The sequence below is a fragment of the Nylanderia fulva genome, unplaced genomic scaffold, assembly GCF_048542155.1.
Source record: "Nylanderia fulva isolate GAGA-0341 unplaced genomic scaffold, ASM4854215v1 Scaffold103, whole genome shotgun sequence".
NCBI lineage: Eukaryota > Metazoa > Arthropoda > Insecta > Hymenoptera > Formicidae > Nylanderia > Nylanderia fulva.
In genome coordinates, this window is record NW_028189226.1 from 390,720 (window position 1) to 411,330 (window position 20,611).

The 20,611-nt window shown below is 43.2% G+C and overlaps 1 protein-coding gene and 1 long non-coding RNA gene across 2 annotated transcripts in view; one reads left to right on the top strand and one right to left on the bottom strand.

Annotated features, from left to right (window-relative positions):
• The window catches only part of LOC146725123 (uncharacterized), a 54,414-nt gene extending 34,333 nt beyond the window's left edge, over nucleotides 1–20,081 (top strand). The window contains exons 3-4 of the mRNA XM_085484283.1: nucleotides 2,058–2,178; nucleotides 19,895–20,081. Coding sequence (XP_085340409.1) covers nucleotides 2,058–2,178; nucleotides 19,895–20,081 — 308 coding nt within the window. The remainder of the gene's footprint in view (nucleotides 1–2,057; nucleotides 2,179–19,894) is intronic.
• Nucleotides 7,596–7,863, bottom strand: LOC146725124 (uncharacterized). The gene is made up of 2 exons (XR_014925057.1): nucleotides 7,747–7,863; nucleotides 7,596–7,673 (listed from the first exon to the last, which is right to left on the bottom strand). It is a non-coding gene; the product is annotated as an uncharacterized LOC146725124 (long non-coding RNA).
• Nucleotides 20,082–20,611: the final 530 nt, after the last annotated feature.

The following is a 20,611-nucleotide window of genomic DNA, read 5'->3' on the forward strand; positions in this document are numbered from 1 at the left end:
GAAAGCTGCTCTATATATCTGTACTTTAAAAAGTAAGTGATATCCTAAAAAAATCATAAAAATGAAAAGGTCAGGCCATGTTCAAAAGAAGGTACTCAAAAATTTAAACCTTTCAAAATTTAAACGATCTAATAATAAATTATCACGAAAAGTAACTGATATGTTATTCAAGGTGCCAGTTCAAAGTGAACATACGTAAAGTGTATATTATCTAAATTTAGTAATAATATATTACCATGAAAAGTAACTGTGATATTTTATTCAAGGTGCAAGTTCACATTGAATATACATACATATAAGTAAAACTGATTACAATTTGATTCTAGAAAATAAGTGCGATATGTTATTCTTAGTGCACAAAATATAATAGTCGTTTATAGAGATTTGATTTGAAATTCATACTAGCCCGTACAATGAAAAATAATTGCTCGTAATTCCAGAGTACCAATTTGTTAATGACTCAAAAAAATAACATTTTTTATCATAATTATCATTCAAAATTTTACTAAAGAAAGATTGGAGGTTTTTAATTTATACAATTTTCACAACTCTTATTTCAATTATTTATTCTACCCATCGAAAGTTTTTTGAAAGCAGGCCGCCATGTTATTTTTCTGAGTCATTAACAAATTGGTACTCTGGAATTACGAGCAATTATTTTTCATTGTACGGGCTAGTATGAATTTCAAATCAAATCTCTATAAACGACTATTATATTTTGTGCACTAAGAATAACATATCGCACTTATTTTCTAGAATCAAATTGTAATCAGTTTTACTTATATGTATGTATATTCAATGTGAACTTGCACCTTGAATAAAATATCACAGTTACTTTTCATGGTAATATATTATTACTAAATTTAGATAATATACACTTTACGTATGTTCACTTTGAACTGGCACCTTGAATAACATATCAGTTACTTTTCGTGATAATTTATTATTAGATCGTTTAAATTTTTGAGTACCTTCTTTTGAACATGGCCTGACCTTTTCATTTTTATGATTTTTTTAGGATTCTCTTATCACAATCCATATCTTTTCCTTTATTTCTTTCAGTTCCTTTATTTGCTTTTTATCTTTCATCTTTTTTGTCACATTTTGTTACCATAAACCACTTTTCACTTTTGACTGCTGAATCACGTGCATAGTACGTTTGACAATGATTTGTCTTTCGATCCACCAAATGTCGATCCGTTCTTTCCTATGGAGTCAATGCGTATGTTTTACGGCAAATTTCGTAGTACCCACTATTACTCATTGTCAGATGCGTGTAGGATGCCAAGGATTAAGCGACAAAAGATCAAATTGTCGACAATGGTCACGGAAACTCTATTCTCAAACACGGGAAAGAATCGACTAGTAGAATATACTATACATAGAAATGACAAAACATAGAAACGACAAAACATAGAAACGACAAACATAGAAACGACAAAACAATAAGAGCGCCTATTGGATAACTAAACTTATTCACACTTGTCGCGCTAACTTGCGGAGATACATCTCCACACTCCTTATCCTCGTGGCGTTCTCCGCTGGCCTCTAGTCTCACCATTCTTCTTTCCTTATTACTCTGCGCCACCTGTCGTCTTTACTGACTTCACCTTCTTCTTCCACCATCTATATGCCCATTTCGACAACTCCTTTTTCCGCTACTCCGGCTTTTATCTCTCCAATATTTTATTATCCACTCTACTCTTTTTATCACCTTCATTATACCACCTTTTTCTTCCCTTCCCTTATCCATCTCTTCTTTTCTTATCACCATATCTGACTTATCACACCATAATCACTCGCCTTAACTACAAACATCGAAAATTGCCTGTTCTCTCACCGGCAGCCATTTTTTCTTCGCAAATTTCTGTAATATTGTTCAATTTTTTAATACTGTATATATAAATATTGATTATGGAGATTTAAAAAATGCAGCCATTTAGTACTTAAATAGCCCTATTTTTGTCAATTTGAGAAAAAATCTATATTATCTTCCAGCAAAAATGTTGTAAAAGTATTAACCGTAAATAATGTAACGTATTTAATTTATATTGCAGCAACAGAGGAAAAGTTCGATCTTGTATACAGGAAAAAGGCTGTAAATAACAAAGATGGAGTCGAAATAACATGTCTGGCGGAAGGACTTTACCCTCAACCGACTTTAGATATCTCTATCGAGTAAGTGTTATTTGTAATCTATTATTATAACAACTTTTGAAATAACATTATAATTACTGATTTTTTTACATATTCTAGTTTACACACAACAAAAAATATTTTTTTTTTATACAAAAAGAAAAAAGTAATAATTTTTCTTAGCTTTTTGTATGCTGAATACAATTTTAACTTTACATATCGTAGTTTTGGAAAAGAAACTTTCTACACAAAACAAAATTTATATTCTCCATATTTAAATTTTATATTTTCCGTATTTAAATCTCTAAGTGATTGCATAATGATAGCTTAATTATGACTGCTTAATAATAACTGCTTAATTAATGACAAAAAACTTTTGAATATTACTGACAATGAGAATCATAATACTGAAATTATACGTCAAGATTAAAATTATTAATAAAATTAAATTGTCTTTTAAAAATTTTTTTAAATAATATTTTAGAGTAGCATATCTCAGAAATTAAATTAACTTGTATTTTATATAATTCAAAATGTTTATTATTGAGAATTGCTTTATAATATATATGTATATCAAAACTAAAATCATCCGTGAAGTATAAATTACTGTCAACATTTACTAAAGTTTTATTGTAATCAAAGTTAAAGTATGCTATTAGAACTATCTCGAAATTATTGTAAAATATTTGTTATTATTTATGATTAATAAAATATTTATTCGTAAATGTAGAGTCTACTCTCTGAAAAAAGTAAATTCGATTTTTAAAACTATCAAATATTTTTCAATTATGCTTATTTAAATTTAAAGGATCTTAAATCACTATAAATACACATATAATAATATACTGATATCTGAACGAATTATTGATTGAATAAAAATATGAGATTCAGAAGATTTTTTTGTTGGCATGAGCCCAATCTTCACTAATATTACACAATAGATCTCTAATTTTCATAATTTTTATACTATAATAAGCAAAAATGCTTAAAGTGAAAGTTGCTTGGATTTTAGTAAAGACTGATAAAATATCGTTTGAAATTTTAATGCTGTTTGCGCCTTCTTTATCTAAAGTTCTGAAAATTAGAAATCTGTTGTACAATATTAATAGATTTACAAATTTAAAAATTAAAAAATGAAAGGCTCTAGTATTAAATATCTAATTAACAGATAATGGATTATTAAGAGCTAGGTGCGGTTAGCGAAGCACAGATTCTTTTCTTCTAATGAGTGATTTTTTATTAATTCTAAAATGTTCGTATCACATTTCTATTCCTGAATTGAACCATCAGCACGTAAATCAAGCTAAAGAATTTGGTACGATTCTTGCTATCTTTAAGATGATTTAAAATTATTGGATCAAGGAAAAATCGGTTATTAGCCCTCTTCTCCAATGTGAATTAGAATTTCGGATAAATTAGAACAAAACGCAAACCTACTGATTTTATGTGAAGAACAAAAAAATTTAATTTCTTAATTTAAATTTTTGTTGTTTTTAACAAAGTCGGTAAGTTTGCGCTTTGCTTTTATATATTCTTTAATTGTAGAAAAGCATTTATTATTTTATTCAACTAATAAAAAGTAAAGAATGCGCAAAAATGAAGTTTTAGTATTGATAAAACAGAACGGCATTTAGGATTCCTCCGACGAAATAGTATATAGCGCCCTCATTATGGAATTAAAAATATCGGTTAATTACCGATTGATTATTAAAAAATATAATTATACTGACATTTTGAATTCCACATTGTCAATTATTCGAGCTCAAACATGTATTAGAAATTTATGTATACATTATACAGATGGAGTCACTTTTTACTACGTCCAATACTATTATAGGTTTAAGGGAATACTGACTCTGTTTTATCGAAATTGTATTTTCATTGAACTATTAATTGGCTATACAAAGTGAGACATTCTTCACTAGATTTAAAGTATTTATAATAACAAACCTGGGCTACTATATAAACTGTAGTATATGCGAGTACACGTGAGCAGGACGTGGAGTGTGTGTGAGCATGCGTGAGGAGACTGCGAGTGTGTGCCGCGAGGGCGAGCGCGTGGAGAGAGTGTAGTGTGTGTGCACGAATGGCGCGAGCACATGGTACCCCGTGCAGCTTCTTACTTAACTAGTTTTGTTATACTTACTGCAAATGTGAAATAAATATATAGCTAAATGCATTATCATGATCCATGATTTAGCCTAGTCTGAAGACATCACAATGGCGACGAGGATTAAAGCGATAAAAGCAGATTAAAGCGTGCAGGTGAAAAGGTTAGATACTCGCCACGCGGCAAAGCAACAGTAAGGTGCCACGAGAAAGTGTGAAAACAGGGAGTAAGAAGGTACTCAGCGGCGAGAGCGCGTCAATTATCAGTGAGAATAATTGAAAGGCGATCGGAAAAGTGGCCACGGGGTAAACTGTAAAATTGTTTTGTCAAAGCGAGTAAAAAAGTGCTCGAATACAGTAAAAAATAAATGCAAAATCAAGAAAAAACTTTGAGCTGGGCGCATTCGTTAAACAAACATCAACTACTTAACGAACTACAAAAAAGGGGTATAGTAGTAGACGGAAGCGAAAAATTTGAAAACCTAAGAGAACTGCTGAAAGATTTGTTAAAAAAAGGACAGAATACAGATCAGCAGAAGGAGAAAGAGAAAAACGCCAGTGGAAGCATACAAGCAGTCAATACGTCCGCCGCTACTACAAGCACCCTGCAAGTTAAAAAAGCGCATCAAGGTACGCAAGAGATAGCAGACGAAATAAAAATTGAGTTCCGTCTCAACACAGATGATTGGAAGACGTTTACAGAACAACTAGAATTGTTATTCATAACTCGTGATATCAAAGACGACAAGAAGGCTGCGCACCTGTTAGTAAGATTAGATGCAAAAGCATTTCAACTTATGAAACAATTAGTGGCACCAGATAAACCGAAAGATAAAAGTTATGTTGATTTAGTAAAACGTATGGGAAATTATTTAACACCGAAACCCTCAGAACTCATGGAAAGATGTAAATTTAACTAAGCTAAACAAGAAAATGCAGAATCTGTAGCTGATTTCGCAGTCAAGGGGCTTAGCGTTGCACTGCAACTTCAAAAATTTAGATAATTCGTTGAGAGATCAATTTGTCTGTAGGTTAAAGTGCCACAACACTAAAATGGAGTTGTTTAAAAAACAGTCATTGACCTACCAAGAAGCCATAGCTCAAGAGTCCGCCAATAAAACGCCAAACAAGCTCTAAATACATTGAAATCAGAAGAGGTAAACACAGACGAGGTGCTGGCAATAAGGAATGCTAACAAGAAATATTGGCAGAAAACTCGAAAAACTCAACAACAAAAAACGCGGATAGTACAGAAATATCATGCTATTACTGTGGAAAAAAAGGACACACAAGACCAACATGCAGATTCAAGGATAGTATTTGTCATGAATGCCAGAAAAAGGGACACCTGAAGGCAATATGCAGAAGCAAAACAGAAAGAAAAAACCAGAAGAAAAAACAACAAGTACAACACCTTCAAGGAACAAGCCAAGAGGAAGAGAAAGAGGAGGACAGTTCCAGCATGACTAGTGACGACCGATCCTCATTCTACTGCCTACGTGATTTCAGAAGTGATTCTAAAAGTGATGTGTTTTATAAAGCACAACATAGGTGTAGCAACGATCAGGAAAGTAAACCCATGTATTTAAACGTTCTTATAAACAATGTAAAAGTTAGCATGGAAATCGATACGGGTACTTTTGTTACAATTATTTCTGAAAAATTATATAATACCGTATTAAAAAATAGCACACTTTTGAAGACGGATAGAAAATTAAAAATTTACGATGAAAAAATTCTACTGCCAGTAGGGAAATTGACAAAGTTAAAAGTCGAATGGGAAAATAATACGTGCTTATTAGAATGTTTCGTATTACCAGGCGAAGGTCCAGCATTGATTGGTAGGCAATGGCTGGCGGCATTTGGATTATGGCCTTTGAAATTAGGAAATACAAGTATAGATAACGTGAATATTGAAAATTTAGCAAATACATTAAGCGACAAATATACTGAACTATTCAGTGATATACCGGGCTCGTATAATAAGAGCAAATCAAAAATTTATATACATAAAAATGCAAAACCGATCGCTTTGAAATATAGACCAGTAGCCCATGCTTTGACTTCATTAATCGAAACTGAATTGGACAGACTAGTAAAATTAGGTAATTTAAAACAAGTGGAAGTTAGCGAGTGGGCAACTCCAATTGTCCCAGTTTTCAAAAATAATGGTCAAATTCGCATCTGTGGTAATTTTAAAGTAACAATAAATAAACATTTGTTAAACGACAAATATCCTTTGCATACCATTGATGATATTTTCACAAAATTACAAGGTGGAAATTCATTTTCGGAATTAGATTTAAAGCATGCATATATGCAGTTTCCGGTGGACGAAGATAGCTCAAAATTACTTACGATTATAACACATAAAGGTTTATATAGATATACAAAACTACCCGAAGGTGTTTCAATAGCACCTCCAGATGTACAAAGGAAAATGGATAAATGTTTAAATAGATTAAAGGGAGTGATCGCGTATCTCGACAATATTTACGTAACAGGAAAAACGAATGAGGAGCACCTACAAAATTTACACAGAGTTTGTCAACGATTACAAGATTGTGGTCTTAGACTAAATAAATCAAAGTGTTTTTTATGAAAGAAAAGTTAGAAATATTAGGTTTCGTTATAGATACAAAAGGACTACATAAGTCCGAATCTAAAATCAAGGCAATGGTAGATGCTTCTCAACCAAAAAACCAAAAAGAACTAGAATCATTTTTAGGCTTAATTAATTTCTACGCTAGATTCTTAAATAATAGGTCAGCAAATTTAAAGCCGTTGTATGACTTGTCGCACAAAGACAAATTTGAGTGAAACGCTGAATGTGCACGAGCGTTTAAATGGGTAAAAGACGAATTGGTTTCGCCAAAAGTATTAGTAAACTATAATCAAAATGAAAAAATAATATTGGTATGCAATGCATCAAATTATGGACTATCAGCGATCTTATCACATAAGTATAAAAATGGCGAAAAAAGACCAATTGCATTCGCATCAAAGAAAATACCGAAACATGAATTAAACAGGAAAATTATGGATAAAGAAACAATGGCAATAATATTTGGTTTTCAGAGATTTTATCAATTTATCTTCGGAAAAACCATAATATTAAGAACAGATAACAAGGCGTTACAATGGATCTTGGGACCACGAAAGGGCATTCCACAAACAGCAGATAATAGATTACAGAGATGGGCTTATTACCTATCAGGTTTTAAATACGAAATTGAACATGTAAAGTCCGAAGCAAATGCAAATTGTGATGCGCTTTCGAGGTTACCAATCAAGGATAACACAAACATAATTAAGGTAGTAGATATTAAACTGACTACACTGGCTGTCTATTCGATTTGTTAAACTATATTTATTGACGTTTCGACCATACGGGTTGTGGTCCTTTTCAAAATTACAATAGAAGCATTCTAGAAATTAATGTACATGCAATCAGAATCAACATTTAAATTGAAAACGTGAAATGTAACAAATGAGACTTACAATGAGTTACTGCATATCGTTATTGACATTTAAAAGTACGCTCCGGTGAGACTTAACTTAAGATCGGATGGTAAATTAACTGCGTTTCACTTGTGTCATTTTGCTACGACTGAGCACACTGTACTAACGAATAAACACGCCGAAAATTATGTCAAAGTTAAAAGTTAACAATATTTACATTCCCGCTAAATTGTGATGTACCATATGGCAAATTACTAAAATAAAATATAAAAAATGAAAAATAAAATATAAAAAGTATAAGATAATAAAAAGACAAATAAATAAATAAATAAATATATTCGGTTCGCTTATGTCATCCTGCCTTAACATACCAATATTAAACTACTAATAATAGCTCCCAACAATGTATGTTAAAATTTTTTACTTCAATTTCTAAACAAACTGTCATATATCGTACTAAAGCTTTTAGTGTCTTTCTGTAAATTGATAGTGGAATTCAATTTCTTGATAAAGTACATTTCGGCTATTTCTCTTTTTCTTCTATTGTTTTCTTTATGCAGAATTAAAGGATTCGACCAATCAAATTCATGTCCTTGATTAATTCTGTGCTCACTAACAACAGAAAAATTGCTCGCTGAATTTTTAATATTACGTCGGTGTTCGTTAATCCTAGTACTGAGATGTCTTTTTGTCTGCCCTACATAATTAGAATCACAATTGTTACAATTAATACAATAGACTACGCCGGTTTGCTTATTAATATCTAAATTATCTTTCCCCGATTTTATTAAACAGTTCAGTTTTTTGGGGATGGTAAAAATTACGTTAAGGTTCTTTTTGTTTAGAAATCTATATATGTCATTAGTGAACCGATTACAATATGGAATGACGATGAAATTTTCCCTCGAAACATCCGTCGAATCTACATTTATAATTTTTTTATCCTTATTGTTTATAGGTTGTGACAGCTTGTGGGTTCTATCATTGACATATTTATTAATGAGATTTTCCGGGAAGCAATTATTTTTCAAAATATTCTTTACAATTTTTAAATTAAAGTCATGAAACCGTTTGTTAGATAAAATTATTGCATGGTCAACTAAATTGGTAATGGTGTTAATTTTATATTTCGTCGGATGATTCGAGAAAAAATTGATGTATCTTCCTGAGAATGTTGGTTTTCTGTACCAGTTAGTTATGAGCTTATTATCATCCCTGTGGACAATTGTATTCAAAAAGCTGAGAGAATTATTAGTTTCAATCTCATAAGTAAAAGTTAGTCTTGGGTAACAAACATAATTGACACAAATTTCTCTTAGGTTAATTTTTTTGAAACCGGTGTAATAACGTACAACCATAAAACTCTCGAAAAAGAAAGCAAAAGAGATCCGTTAATCTCAACAGCGATTAAATATTTTGTAAGTAATTAGCCAAAAAATGACAAAACTATGTCGAATGATTTAAAAAGTATTTTTAATAAAAGATTAGAATTATCAGTAGAAAAAGGATGTCTGTTTTGGGGTTTACGAGCGGTGATACCAGAACGCATGAGAGAATTAATATTAAAAGAACTTCATGTACTCACTTAGGCATTGTTAAGATTAAGATGTTTGCTCGATCATACGTATGGTGGCCAGGAATTGATAATGACATTGAAAAGCAAGTCAAAGAATGCGATATTTGTTTGATGAGAGAAAAAAACCACCTCACATTCCATTAACAACTTGGCCATACCCAGACAAAGCATGGTCGAGAATTCATTGTAATTTTGCAGAGTTATTCGGTAAAATGTACTTATTAGTAATAGACGCGCATTCAAAATGGCCAGAAATTATAAACTTTAATAATAACACAAAAGCGTACAGATTGATAGATGAATTTAAACTACTGTTCGCAAGATACGGTTTTCCGCTACACTGCGTTACTGATGGAGGCCCACAATTTAGAAGCGAAGAATTTCAAATCTTTTTGCGGGAAAACGGAGTAAAACACTCATTTAGCTCACCCTACTACCCTGCGACGAACGGAGCTGCGGAAAATATTGTACAAACATTCAAAGACAAAGTGAAAAAAATTGTAAAAGGGGGAGAAAGTGTAGGTAATGCGATTAATATGTTTCTTTTTGACTATAGAAGTATCGAGCACTGTACAACTGGTAGGAGTCCTGCCCAATTAATGTACAAGGGGGAATTACGAACGAGATTCGACTCACTACGCCCGGGACTAACTGAAATTGTTGATAAGCGGTAGCGTGCGCAAATCGTAGCAGGAGCAGGTAGTAGGAAACTCGATCTCCAACCAGGAGACAAGGTTGTTATCGATGACTTCAGCGTAAGATCAGATAAGCGTGTGGAAGCAGAAATTGTAAAGCAGACCTCACCGTCCACCTTCGCAGTCAAAGATAAAAATAACAACATGAGAAGGAGACACGCCGATCAAATTATCAAAAAGGATGCTGTTGGACCGCGACGCTCTCCTCGCCTGAACAGAAACAACATTTAAAGAGGCAGGAGAGTTGTAGTATATGCAAGTACACGTGAGCAAGGCGTGGAGTGTGTGTGAGCATGCGTGAGGAGACAGCGAGTGTGTGCCGCGAGGGCGAGCGCGTGGAGAAAGTGTAGTGTGTGTGCACGAACACATGGGCGCGAGCACATGGTACCCCGTGCAGCTTTTTACTTAACTAGTTTTGTTATACTTACTGCAAATGTGAAATAAATATATATAGCTTAATACATTATCGTGCTCCGTGATTTAGCCTAGTCTGAAGACATCACATAAACCAAGAAAGCTAAATAATTAGTTTTCTTATTGGTCTTTTACATTAGGTCAACCTAACCTAAACGATAAAAAAATTGTAATTATTTAGCATTCTTGTTTCTTTTTTATATACATATATGTACATAGTAGCCTAGATTCCTTATTATGAATACTTTAATTTTAATGAAGGATGTTTCATTCTGTATAGCCAATAAATAGTTAAATAAAGATAATATTTATCGATAAAATAGAGTCAGCATCCCCTTAAACATAAATGTCTGTTGTTTTTGGCTCTATTATACTTACAAGGCACACATACACATGACTCGTATTACAAACTATACATACATTATATCTATGTATATACATACATATATATATATACGAGTGATCAATTAGTGTTACAGACTTATATCTTAGAAACAAAAAATTTTAGAGAAAAATGTTTTAGACAAAAGTTGTATGGTTTCAAGGAAAACATGAAATGGTGTCATTGATTTGACCTTGAATAGTCATTTGAAGGTTACGTAAAGGTCACCTTCAAATGACTATTCAAAGTCAAATTAATGACACTATCTCATGTTTTCCTTGAAACCATACAATTTTTGTCTAAAACATTTTTCTCTAAAATTCTTCGTTTCCAAGATATAAAAGTTTGTAACACTTTAATTGACTCACTTGTATATGTATATGTATGTATATACATATAATGTATGTATAGTCTATAATACGAGTCATGCGTATATGTGCCTTGTAAGTATAATAGAGCCTTAAATGGAATGGATTTCTTAAATAGAACCTTCTATTTTTTATTGCATATTCTTATAGCTATCTCGAGAGCTTTCCAAAGCATAATAAAATTTTTTTATGAAATACTTCTTGAGTTATAAGGCTTGAAAGTGACAGTACCGCCGGCTACTGACTCTGTTTTAATCTGAATTTCAAAAATAACAGAATGTTTTTTCCGCGTACTTCAACTTCAGCAAACTTGTTTTTACGTTCATATAAAGTATATATTTTGTATAAAGCATATATTATACGTTGACAGTTTATCAGTAATTCGAGACGCCATATTGAGACAAAAATAATTTAGCCAGAAATGATTAATCAAATCAACGTCGAATTGATGTTGATTTGACGTCGATTCGACCAATCAATGTCGATTCGACGACGAATTGACGTTGATTCGACATTACTTATGGCTGAGAAATAAGGAAAACTATAATTTCGTAATTTCTCGTTTTCCATATAAAATCGGAGTTTCCTGAGATTATTGATATACATATGTATTACAATCATGGAGAAACATTTTTAACTCTGTCAAATTAATGCGACGAAAGATTAGAAATACGAAATAGTAATTCCTGTCGATAATGCAGACTGTTAAGGGACACATTTGTGACGACCCGTTTTGTCGTCACTAGAAGCCGCGCAAGCGCGAGGCCGACCGCCCGCCCGCACTCATACAAACGGCCCCTATCGGGGCCACCACACGTCGAACACGTGGGAATTTGCCTTTTCGCCCCACCCGACCGAACCGCCTCACTCCAAGCTAGTTGGAGGGGGCTGACCGACGGGTATATAAGGCGGTACAGCCGAGACTTCGAAGAGTCCCGTCCTGGTCTCTTGAGCGTACTCAAGGACCACTCCTCACCTCCTAGCCATCCCGGGCGACGAGCGTTCTCGTCGCGTAAGCCGAGTGTTCTCGGGCACCGGATCCTTTCCGAACATCACCCCGGTCGACGAGCGTTCTCGTCGGGCAGGCCGAGCGTCCTCGGTCACCGGATCCACTCCGAACATCACCCCGGCCGACGAGCGTTCTCGTCGGGAAGGCCGAGTTTCCTCGGTCACCGGATCCTCTCCGAACAGCACCCCAATCGACGAGCGTTCTCGTCGGGCAGGCCGAGCATTCTCGATCCCCGGATCCTCTCCGAACATCACCCCGGTCGACGAGCGTTCTCGTCAGGCAGGCCGAGCGTCCTCGGTCACCGGATCCACTCCGAACATCACCCCGGCCGACGAGCGTTCTCGTCGGGAAGGCCGAGTTTCCTCGGTCACCGGATCCTCTCCGAACATCACCCCGGCCGACGAGCGTTCTCGTCGGGAAGGCCGAGTTTCCTCGGTCACCGGATCCTCCGAGAGTCACCGATATCTTACGGAGCTCGCCCTTCTCAGGGCGCCCGAATCAAAGGCGGTTTACGGAGCTCGCCCTTTTCAGGGCGCTCGTATCCACGCCGCGTTGGGTAAATTTCATCCGCCGCGCTACTATCTTAGTTATAAGTCGTGTCCGCGTCCGTATGATTTGGTCGCGTTTCACCCGTCGCGTTATTATTTGTAAACCTTAGTTATAAGTAGTGTCCGCGTCCGTATGATTTGGTCGCGTTTCGTCCGTCGCGTTATTATTTGTAAACCTTGGTTATAAGTCGTGCCCGCGTCCGTATGATTTGGTCGCGCTTCGTCCGTCGCGTTATTATTTGTAAACCTTAGTTATAAGTTGTGTCTACGTCCGTATGATTTGGTCACGCTTCGTCCGTTGCATTACTTGTATTCCTTAGTTATAAATCGTGTCCGCGTCCGTATAAGTTGGTCGCGGTCCGCACTTCCTGCGATTCCCCTCTGTACGCGTAGACTAGATAATAAGTCAACTCTCGAAGAGTGGCTTCAATAAACTCGGTTTTTACCAGAACGATTGGCGTGGTTATTGCGAACCTGAGTCTCCCCCTCTTCCCGAATCCTGGCACCGACGAGCCGATCCGTGGCGTCGGGAAAGGAGCCCCGTTACATGGCGCCCGAACAGGGACCTGACTCGACCGTCTGAGACTCCGGTTCGCAATCCATATGCTTGGGTGGATTTACCACCTAGACAAAGAGAAAGCCGCCCGTTATCTCGCCGACCGCGACCTCGACCCGGAAGGGAGATTAGTCGACCTCCGCCGCCGCATCAGAAACCACGTGATGGCTACCCACGCCGACACCGGAGCGTCCGTAACACTCCAAGTACCCAGCCGCGAGGACCGTTACCGGAGTGCACGAGGAACCCCCGAACCACCCGAAGCCGACCCGGCGAAGGCCCTTAACCAGATACGCAAGTGGGGCTGCCATTTCGAGGGTAAAGAGCCCCTCGCGTTTCTCGAGCATCTAGAGGAACTCAGTGTGGCCTATGGTCTGGAAGACCACCATCTCTTAATCGGGCTAGCCGAGCTGTTAAAAGGCGACGCCCTCCTGTGGTGGAGGAACACCAGAGAACAGTGGTCCACCTGGACCGAATTCCGAAAAGATTTCCTCGCCCAATACCTGTCGCCCGGGTATAAGCGACAATTGCGGCGAGAAATACAAGGCCGGCGACAAAAGCCAGGGGAGGCTTTTACTCGATACGCCACCGCCGTGCAAACCATGATGCGTCGGGCCGGCGGTTACACCCGCAGGGACCAGCTCGAACAGCTGTACGAAAACGCTGACCCAGAGCTCCAGCTATACATTCGGTTAGACGAACTGCACACCGTCTCCGAACTATGTAGCCGCGCCGCTGAGTGGGAGGAGATCCACCGGCGCCGTCAAGAACAACGTCGCGAGGTCTCCAGATCTACCAAGGCAAATCTCGCTGCAGCCACATACGACCGCTCGAACTGCTGCTGGCGGTGCAAGCAGCGAGGACACACCCGACTCGATTGCCGCCGCCCAGCACGAAAGTTCTGTTCACAGTGCGGGAAGGATGGCGTTCTAACACGGGACTGCCATCCTCCGGCGGGAAACGGCCAGCGGGTCGGAACCGAGGAGGCCACCGCCCGACCCGCGTCCAGCTAGAGTACACGCCACGGCCGCACCTATTAGTCCGGATCCGCCGACTCACCGCCTGGGCGCTTCTCGATTCCGGATCGGAGGTGTCCTTCATAAACGCCACCATGGCCGAACGCCTGTCCGAACACGGCCTCCAGATCCAGCCATCCGAAGAACCGGTCAACCTGGCCGACGGCTCCAGGGCATCCACCTCCGGCTCAGTCCGACTCGCCCTCCGGATCGGCCCTCGCTCTGTCCGCCACCGTTTCCAGGTCCTGGATAACCTTAGCAGCGAGGTCCTCATCGGGGTCGACCTGTGGGCTCGATTACGCCTCACACTGCCGCCTCCGCCACCCGATCGGCCGAAAGAGACGGCCCCAATCTATTTGGCAACTATCCACGGCCGATTATCAGCCGGGATCTCTCTACGTTCGCCCGAAGAGGACCAGCGCTTCCGGCAGTTTCTGGACACCGAGCTTCGGTTATTCGAATCCGTGCGGGGACCCACCGATCGCGCCGAACACCGGATCAGACTACGACCCGGGGCCCCGATAAAACAGCGGTACCGACCGCGTAATCCAGCCATGCAAGCCGTCATCGATGGCGAGGTTAGCAAGATGCTAGACGCCGGGGTGATCGAGCCCTCCAGCAGTGCCTGGAGTTCCCCCGTGGTCCTCGTAAAAAAGAAAGATGGGGGCCACCGGTTCTGCGTTGATTACCGCAAACTGAACCAAGCTTCTGATAAGGACGCCTACCCACTGCCGCACATCCTCGCTACGCTCGACAAGCTCCGTGGGGCCCAGTATCTATCTACATTGGACTTGAAAGACGGATATTGGCAGGTGCCACTAGACTCGGCCAGCCGCCCCGCCACCGCCTTTACGATTCCCGGGCGAGGACTCTATCAATTTAGAGTCATGCCCTTTGGGTTGCACTCAGCACCGGCCACGTTCCAGCGGTTGCTGGACAGCGTCCTCGGCCCAGAATTGGAGCCCAATGTGTTGGTCTATCTCGACGACATCATCGTAGTCAGTCCGTCATTAGAGGCTCATATGGAACACCTGGCCGAAGTCTTCAGACGGCTACGACAAGCGCGCCTCCGCCTCAACCCACAGAAGTGCCACTTCTGTTGCAGTCGCCTCAAATACTTGGGGCATATAGTGGACAAAGACGGCATTCGAACTGACCCAGATAAGGTCAGTGCAGTGGCCGCCTGGACAGCACCTACCACTGTCCGTCAAGTGCGCCAATTCCTTGGAGTCGCCTCCTGGTACCGTCGCTTTGTGCCAGACTTTTCCGCCACCGCCGCACCATTGACACGCCTGACCCATAAAAAGGCACGCTTTACGTGGGGACCGGAGGAAGAGAAGGCGTTCGACGAGCTGAAGCGGGCACTCACCACCGCGCCGGTTCTGGCCTGTCCCGACTTCAGCCGACCGTTTACCCTCCAGACCGACGCCAGCGCTTGTGGGCTCGGGGCTGTACTCACCCAAGAACTGCCCGAAGGCGAACGCGTCATTGCTTACGCCAGTCGCACCCTAAATAACGCCGAAAGAAACTACAGCGCTACAGAATTGGAGTGCCTGGCGGTGGTTTGGGGAATTCGCCGAATGAGCGACTATCTAGAGGGCTATCACTTCACGGTCGTCACCGATCACCAGTCGCTCCGATGGCTGCAACGTTTGGAGGCTCCCACCGGCCGCCTAGGAAGATGGGTGTTCGAGCTCCAGCAGTACGATTACGAGATTCAGTATAGAAAAGGAAAACTGAACACCGTAGCCGACGCTCTCTCCCGTCAACCCGAGGCCTGTGTCCTCCAGACCGCCCCAGATTGTCGGTGGTACCGTCGCATGTATCGCGAGGTGCAACAACACCCGGCCGACCATGCGGACTACCGGATACAGAACCGCCGGCTATTTCGGCACCTGCTGCATGATCTCAACTTTCACGACTCGCCCAGTGAGGAGCAATGGAAACAATGCGTCCCGAGGCCCCAACGAGCGGAAATACTACGCCGGCTACATGACGACCCGACCGCCGGACACTTCGGAATCACAAAGACCATCGCACGGGTGGCCCGCTTATATTATTGGCCAGGAATGTTCCGCGACGTTCACTCGATATGTCCGTGACTGCCGGAACTGCGCCACCCATAAAGCCGCACAAACCCTGCCAGCCGGGAAACTTCGGGCCACCAATGTCACGCATCCGTGGCAACAAGTCTCGATTGACCTGGTCGGACCATTGCCACGGTCGACCATTGGGCATACCTGGCTGCTAACCATGCAGGACCGGTTCTCAAAGTGGGTGGAGATGACACCCCTCCGCCAGGCCACCGCCGCCAACGTCACACGAGAAGTCGCCGGGCGCATAATATATCGCCATGGTTGCCCGGACACCATCATCTCTGATAACGGGACTCAGTTGCGATCGCACCAGCTCGAAGGGTTGTTAAGATCCTTCGGGATCAATCACCAGACCGCTTTCGCCTACGCACCACAGTGCCACCCGGTCGAGAGAGCCAACCGCACCATAAAAACTATGGTGGCGCAGTACGTGGAGGGCCGGCACCGTCGCTGGGATGAGCACATCTCCCAGCTCCAGTTTGCTTTCAATACCGCGCGGCAAGAATCCACGGGATATACCCCGGCCTTCCTGATATACGGCCGGGAGCTACAGTCGCCGTACCCTGACGACCGACGTCCGGCAACCGCCAACGCCGCCCCCGGAGCAGTCCGACGCCGCCTCGAAGACGCCTACGAAATCGTCAGGATCAACCTGGCTCGCGCGTTCCAACACCAGCAGCGAAATTACGACTTGCGCAGGCGTGACTGGCGTCCAAAAATTGGGGACCGGGTGTGGAAGAAGGAACACCCGCTATCGAACAAAGAGCGGGGCTTTAATGCCAAGCTGGCACCAAGATTTGGTGGCCCGATGACGGTTGGCCGCATCATCTCCCCCCGTCATCATGGACCTGAAAGACGACCGAGGTCGATGGCACCGACATGTCCACGTCCGAGATTTGAAGCCAGCCTCAGAACCGCCGCCCGCGGACGAACCGTAGGAGGGCACTCTTCATGGCCCGCGCTCTTCCGCTACACGTTCGCGAGTTCCCGACCGAGCACCGAGAGCGGCACTCGTCATGGTCCGCGCTTTTTCGCTACACGTTCGCGATTTCCCGACCGAGCACCGAGAGCGGCACTCTTCATGGTCCGCGCTTTTTTTTTCGTGTGGCTGTCCGGCCGAACACCGAGAGCGGCACTCTCCGCGGTCCGCGCTATACTCCGGAGAGGTATAAAAGACGGGCGCTCTCAGCCCCGAGTCTATCCTCGCCACAATGGGAAGCACAAAAGCGAACCAGGGTCAAAAAGACAAACCGTCCGATTCCGGGCAAGACAATCCGTCCGTTTCCGGACGAAACAACCCGTCCGTCTCCGGACGAACCGACCGGCCGGTGCCTCGGGTGGGGACCTACATCCAACGGTCCGACGTGGAACAACGGCGCCGGAAAATGGCGTTTCTCGCAGCACCCCCGCCACCCCCGAGCCACCGCCGACGACCACCGGTCCTCTTGGACTCTCCAGCCTCCGCCGTCATCACCATCGCCGCCGCCACCAAGCCTACGACGACACCGACCGACGCACGCCGCCCAGCCCGACCACCATCACGACCGACGCATCGATCAACGCATCATGCCACCGCGCACCAACCGGCGCCCTCCACGGCCGGGCTAACGGCCACCGTGCGGCGACCGATGCCTCCTGGAGCGGGAGGCCAGCCAGCATCTAGCACCGCCGGGCGACCAGCTACAAAGTCGCGCCAACCCCCGACCGGCACACCTCGGTCGGCGCCATCAGACGCGCGCGAAGCGGATAACCCGACAGTCGAACCAACGACGATCTCACCGTCCTCGCACGGTGACGGCAGACGATCAGACGCCGCGTACCGATCGACCACGCGTCCACCGGCACCCTCCACCGCCGTGCCGCCGACCATCGCGCAACGACCGGCGCCCCCTACAGCGGTGGGCCAACCGCACCCCGTGCAGGTTACCCTGGGGAACGGACGAACGGTCGACGTTCCGTTCTACGCCGCCACCATCTCGCGGCGATATAAAGTGCGCACCCCGGACGGCCGCTGGATCATCCGATTCAATCGGCGTGGTCAGCCACGGATGATCCGCCAACTGCCTCACCACCCGTAAAAAAGGGAGGGTGATGTGACGACCCGTTTTGTCGTCACTAGAAGCCGCGCAAGCGCGAGGCCGACCGCCCGCCCGCACTCATACAAACGGCCCCTGTCGGGGCCACCACACGTCGAACACGTGGGAATTTGCCTTTTCGCCCCACCCGACCGAACCGCCCCACTCCAAGCTAGTTGGAGGGGGCTGACCGACGGGTATATAAGGCGGTACAGCCGAGACTTCGAAGGAGTCCCGTCCTGGTCTCTTGAGCGTACTCAAGGACCACTCCTCACCTCCTAGCCATTCCGGGCGACGAGCGTTCTCGTCGAGTAAGCCGAGTGTTCTCGGGCACCGGATCCTTTCCGAACATCACCCCGGTCGACGAGCGTTCTCGTCGGGCAGGCCGAGCGTCCTCGGTCACCGGATCCCACTCCGAACATCACCCCGGCCGACGAGCGTTCTCGTCGGGAAGGCCGAGTTTCCTCGGTCACCGGATCCTCTCCGAACAGCACCCCGGTCGACGAGCGTTCTCGTCGGGACAGGCCGAGCATTCTCGGTCCCCGGATCCTCTCCGAACATCACCCCGGTCGACGAGCGTTCTCGTCAGGGCAGGCCGAGCGTCCTCGGTCACCGGATCCACTCCGAACATCACCCCGGCCGACGAGCGTTCTCGTCGGGAAGGCCGAGTTTCCTCGGTCACCGGATCCTCTCCGAACATCACCCCGGCCGACGAGCGTTCTCGTCGGGAAGGCCGAGTTTCCTCGGTCACCGGATCCTCCGAGAGTCACCGACATCTTACGGAGCTCGCCCTTCTCAGGGCGCCCGAATCAAAGGCGGTTTACGGAGCTCGCCCTTTTCAGGGCGCTCGTATCCACGCCGCGTTGGGTAAATTTCGTCCGCCGCGCTACTATCTTAGTTATAAGTCGTGTCCGCGTCCGTATGATTTGGTCGCGTTTCACCCGTCGCGTTATTATTTGTAAACCTTAGTTATAAGTAGTGTCCGCGTCCGTATGATTTGGTCGCGTTTCGTCCGTCGCGTTATTATTTGTAAACCTTGGTTATAAGTCGTGCCCGCGTCCGTATGATTTGGTCGCGCTTCGTCCGTCGCGTTATTATTTGTAAACCTTAGTTATAAGTTGTGTCCACGTCCGTATGATTTGGTCACGCTTCGTCCGTTGCATTACTTGTATTCCTTAGTTATAAATCGTGTCCGCGTCCGTATAAGTTGGTCGCGGTCCGCACTTCCTGCGATTCCCCTCTGTACGCGTAGACTAGATAATAAGTCAACTCTCGAAGAGTGGCTTCAATAAACTCGGTTTTTACCAGAACGATTGGCGTGGTTATTGCGAATCTGAGTCTCCCCCTCTTCCCGAATCCTGGCACCGACGAGCCGATCCGTGGCGTCGGGGAAGGAGCCCCGTTACACATTTAACTTGTATTTATTATTATAATACATTTGTGTCATTGCAGAGATATTCCAGAAGAGCAAATTGGAAATCCCACCGTAACGTTGCGTGAGGATGGACTGTATAATATTTTATCACGCGTTGCCTTATTGGATGAAGATTTACCAGAAGCAACAATTGTCAAATGTTTACTCAGTATACCGAAGGCAACGTATAATGTGTCTCGCAAAACTGTCTATTATACTGGTTAGTGGCAAGTGTGTAGGTGCACTATACACCGACACACACGCGCGCACGCACACGCACACGCACATACTCTATCTATCTATATATATAAGCACCGTCCGTCTGTTTGTCTGTCTGTCTGACCGCGAACTACTTCTACATTTGTGGACCGATTTTTATCAAATTGGTACCAAAATTTCACAAATTTTCCGAGGAGTGCGACGATGGTACTTTCTTGTAAGTACGCTTCTACCCACGCTCCCACTCACGCAATCGCATATTTATGGACCGATTTTTTTTTAATTGGTATCAAAATGTTGCAAATTTTTTGAAGATGGCGACAATGTGGTTTTTTCAAGTGTTACACCTTCACCCACGCATCCACCCACGCATTCACACATTTATTCACAGACTTTTTCGAAATTTGTACTCAAATTTTGTCGGGGATGGCTACTATATGATTTTAAAAAATTTTTATCACCTTATTCACCCGCCCACGCACCCATCCACGTATCCACCTATGTGCATACGCATTTATTGACTGATTTTCACGAAA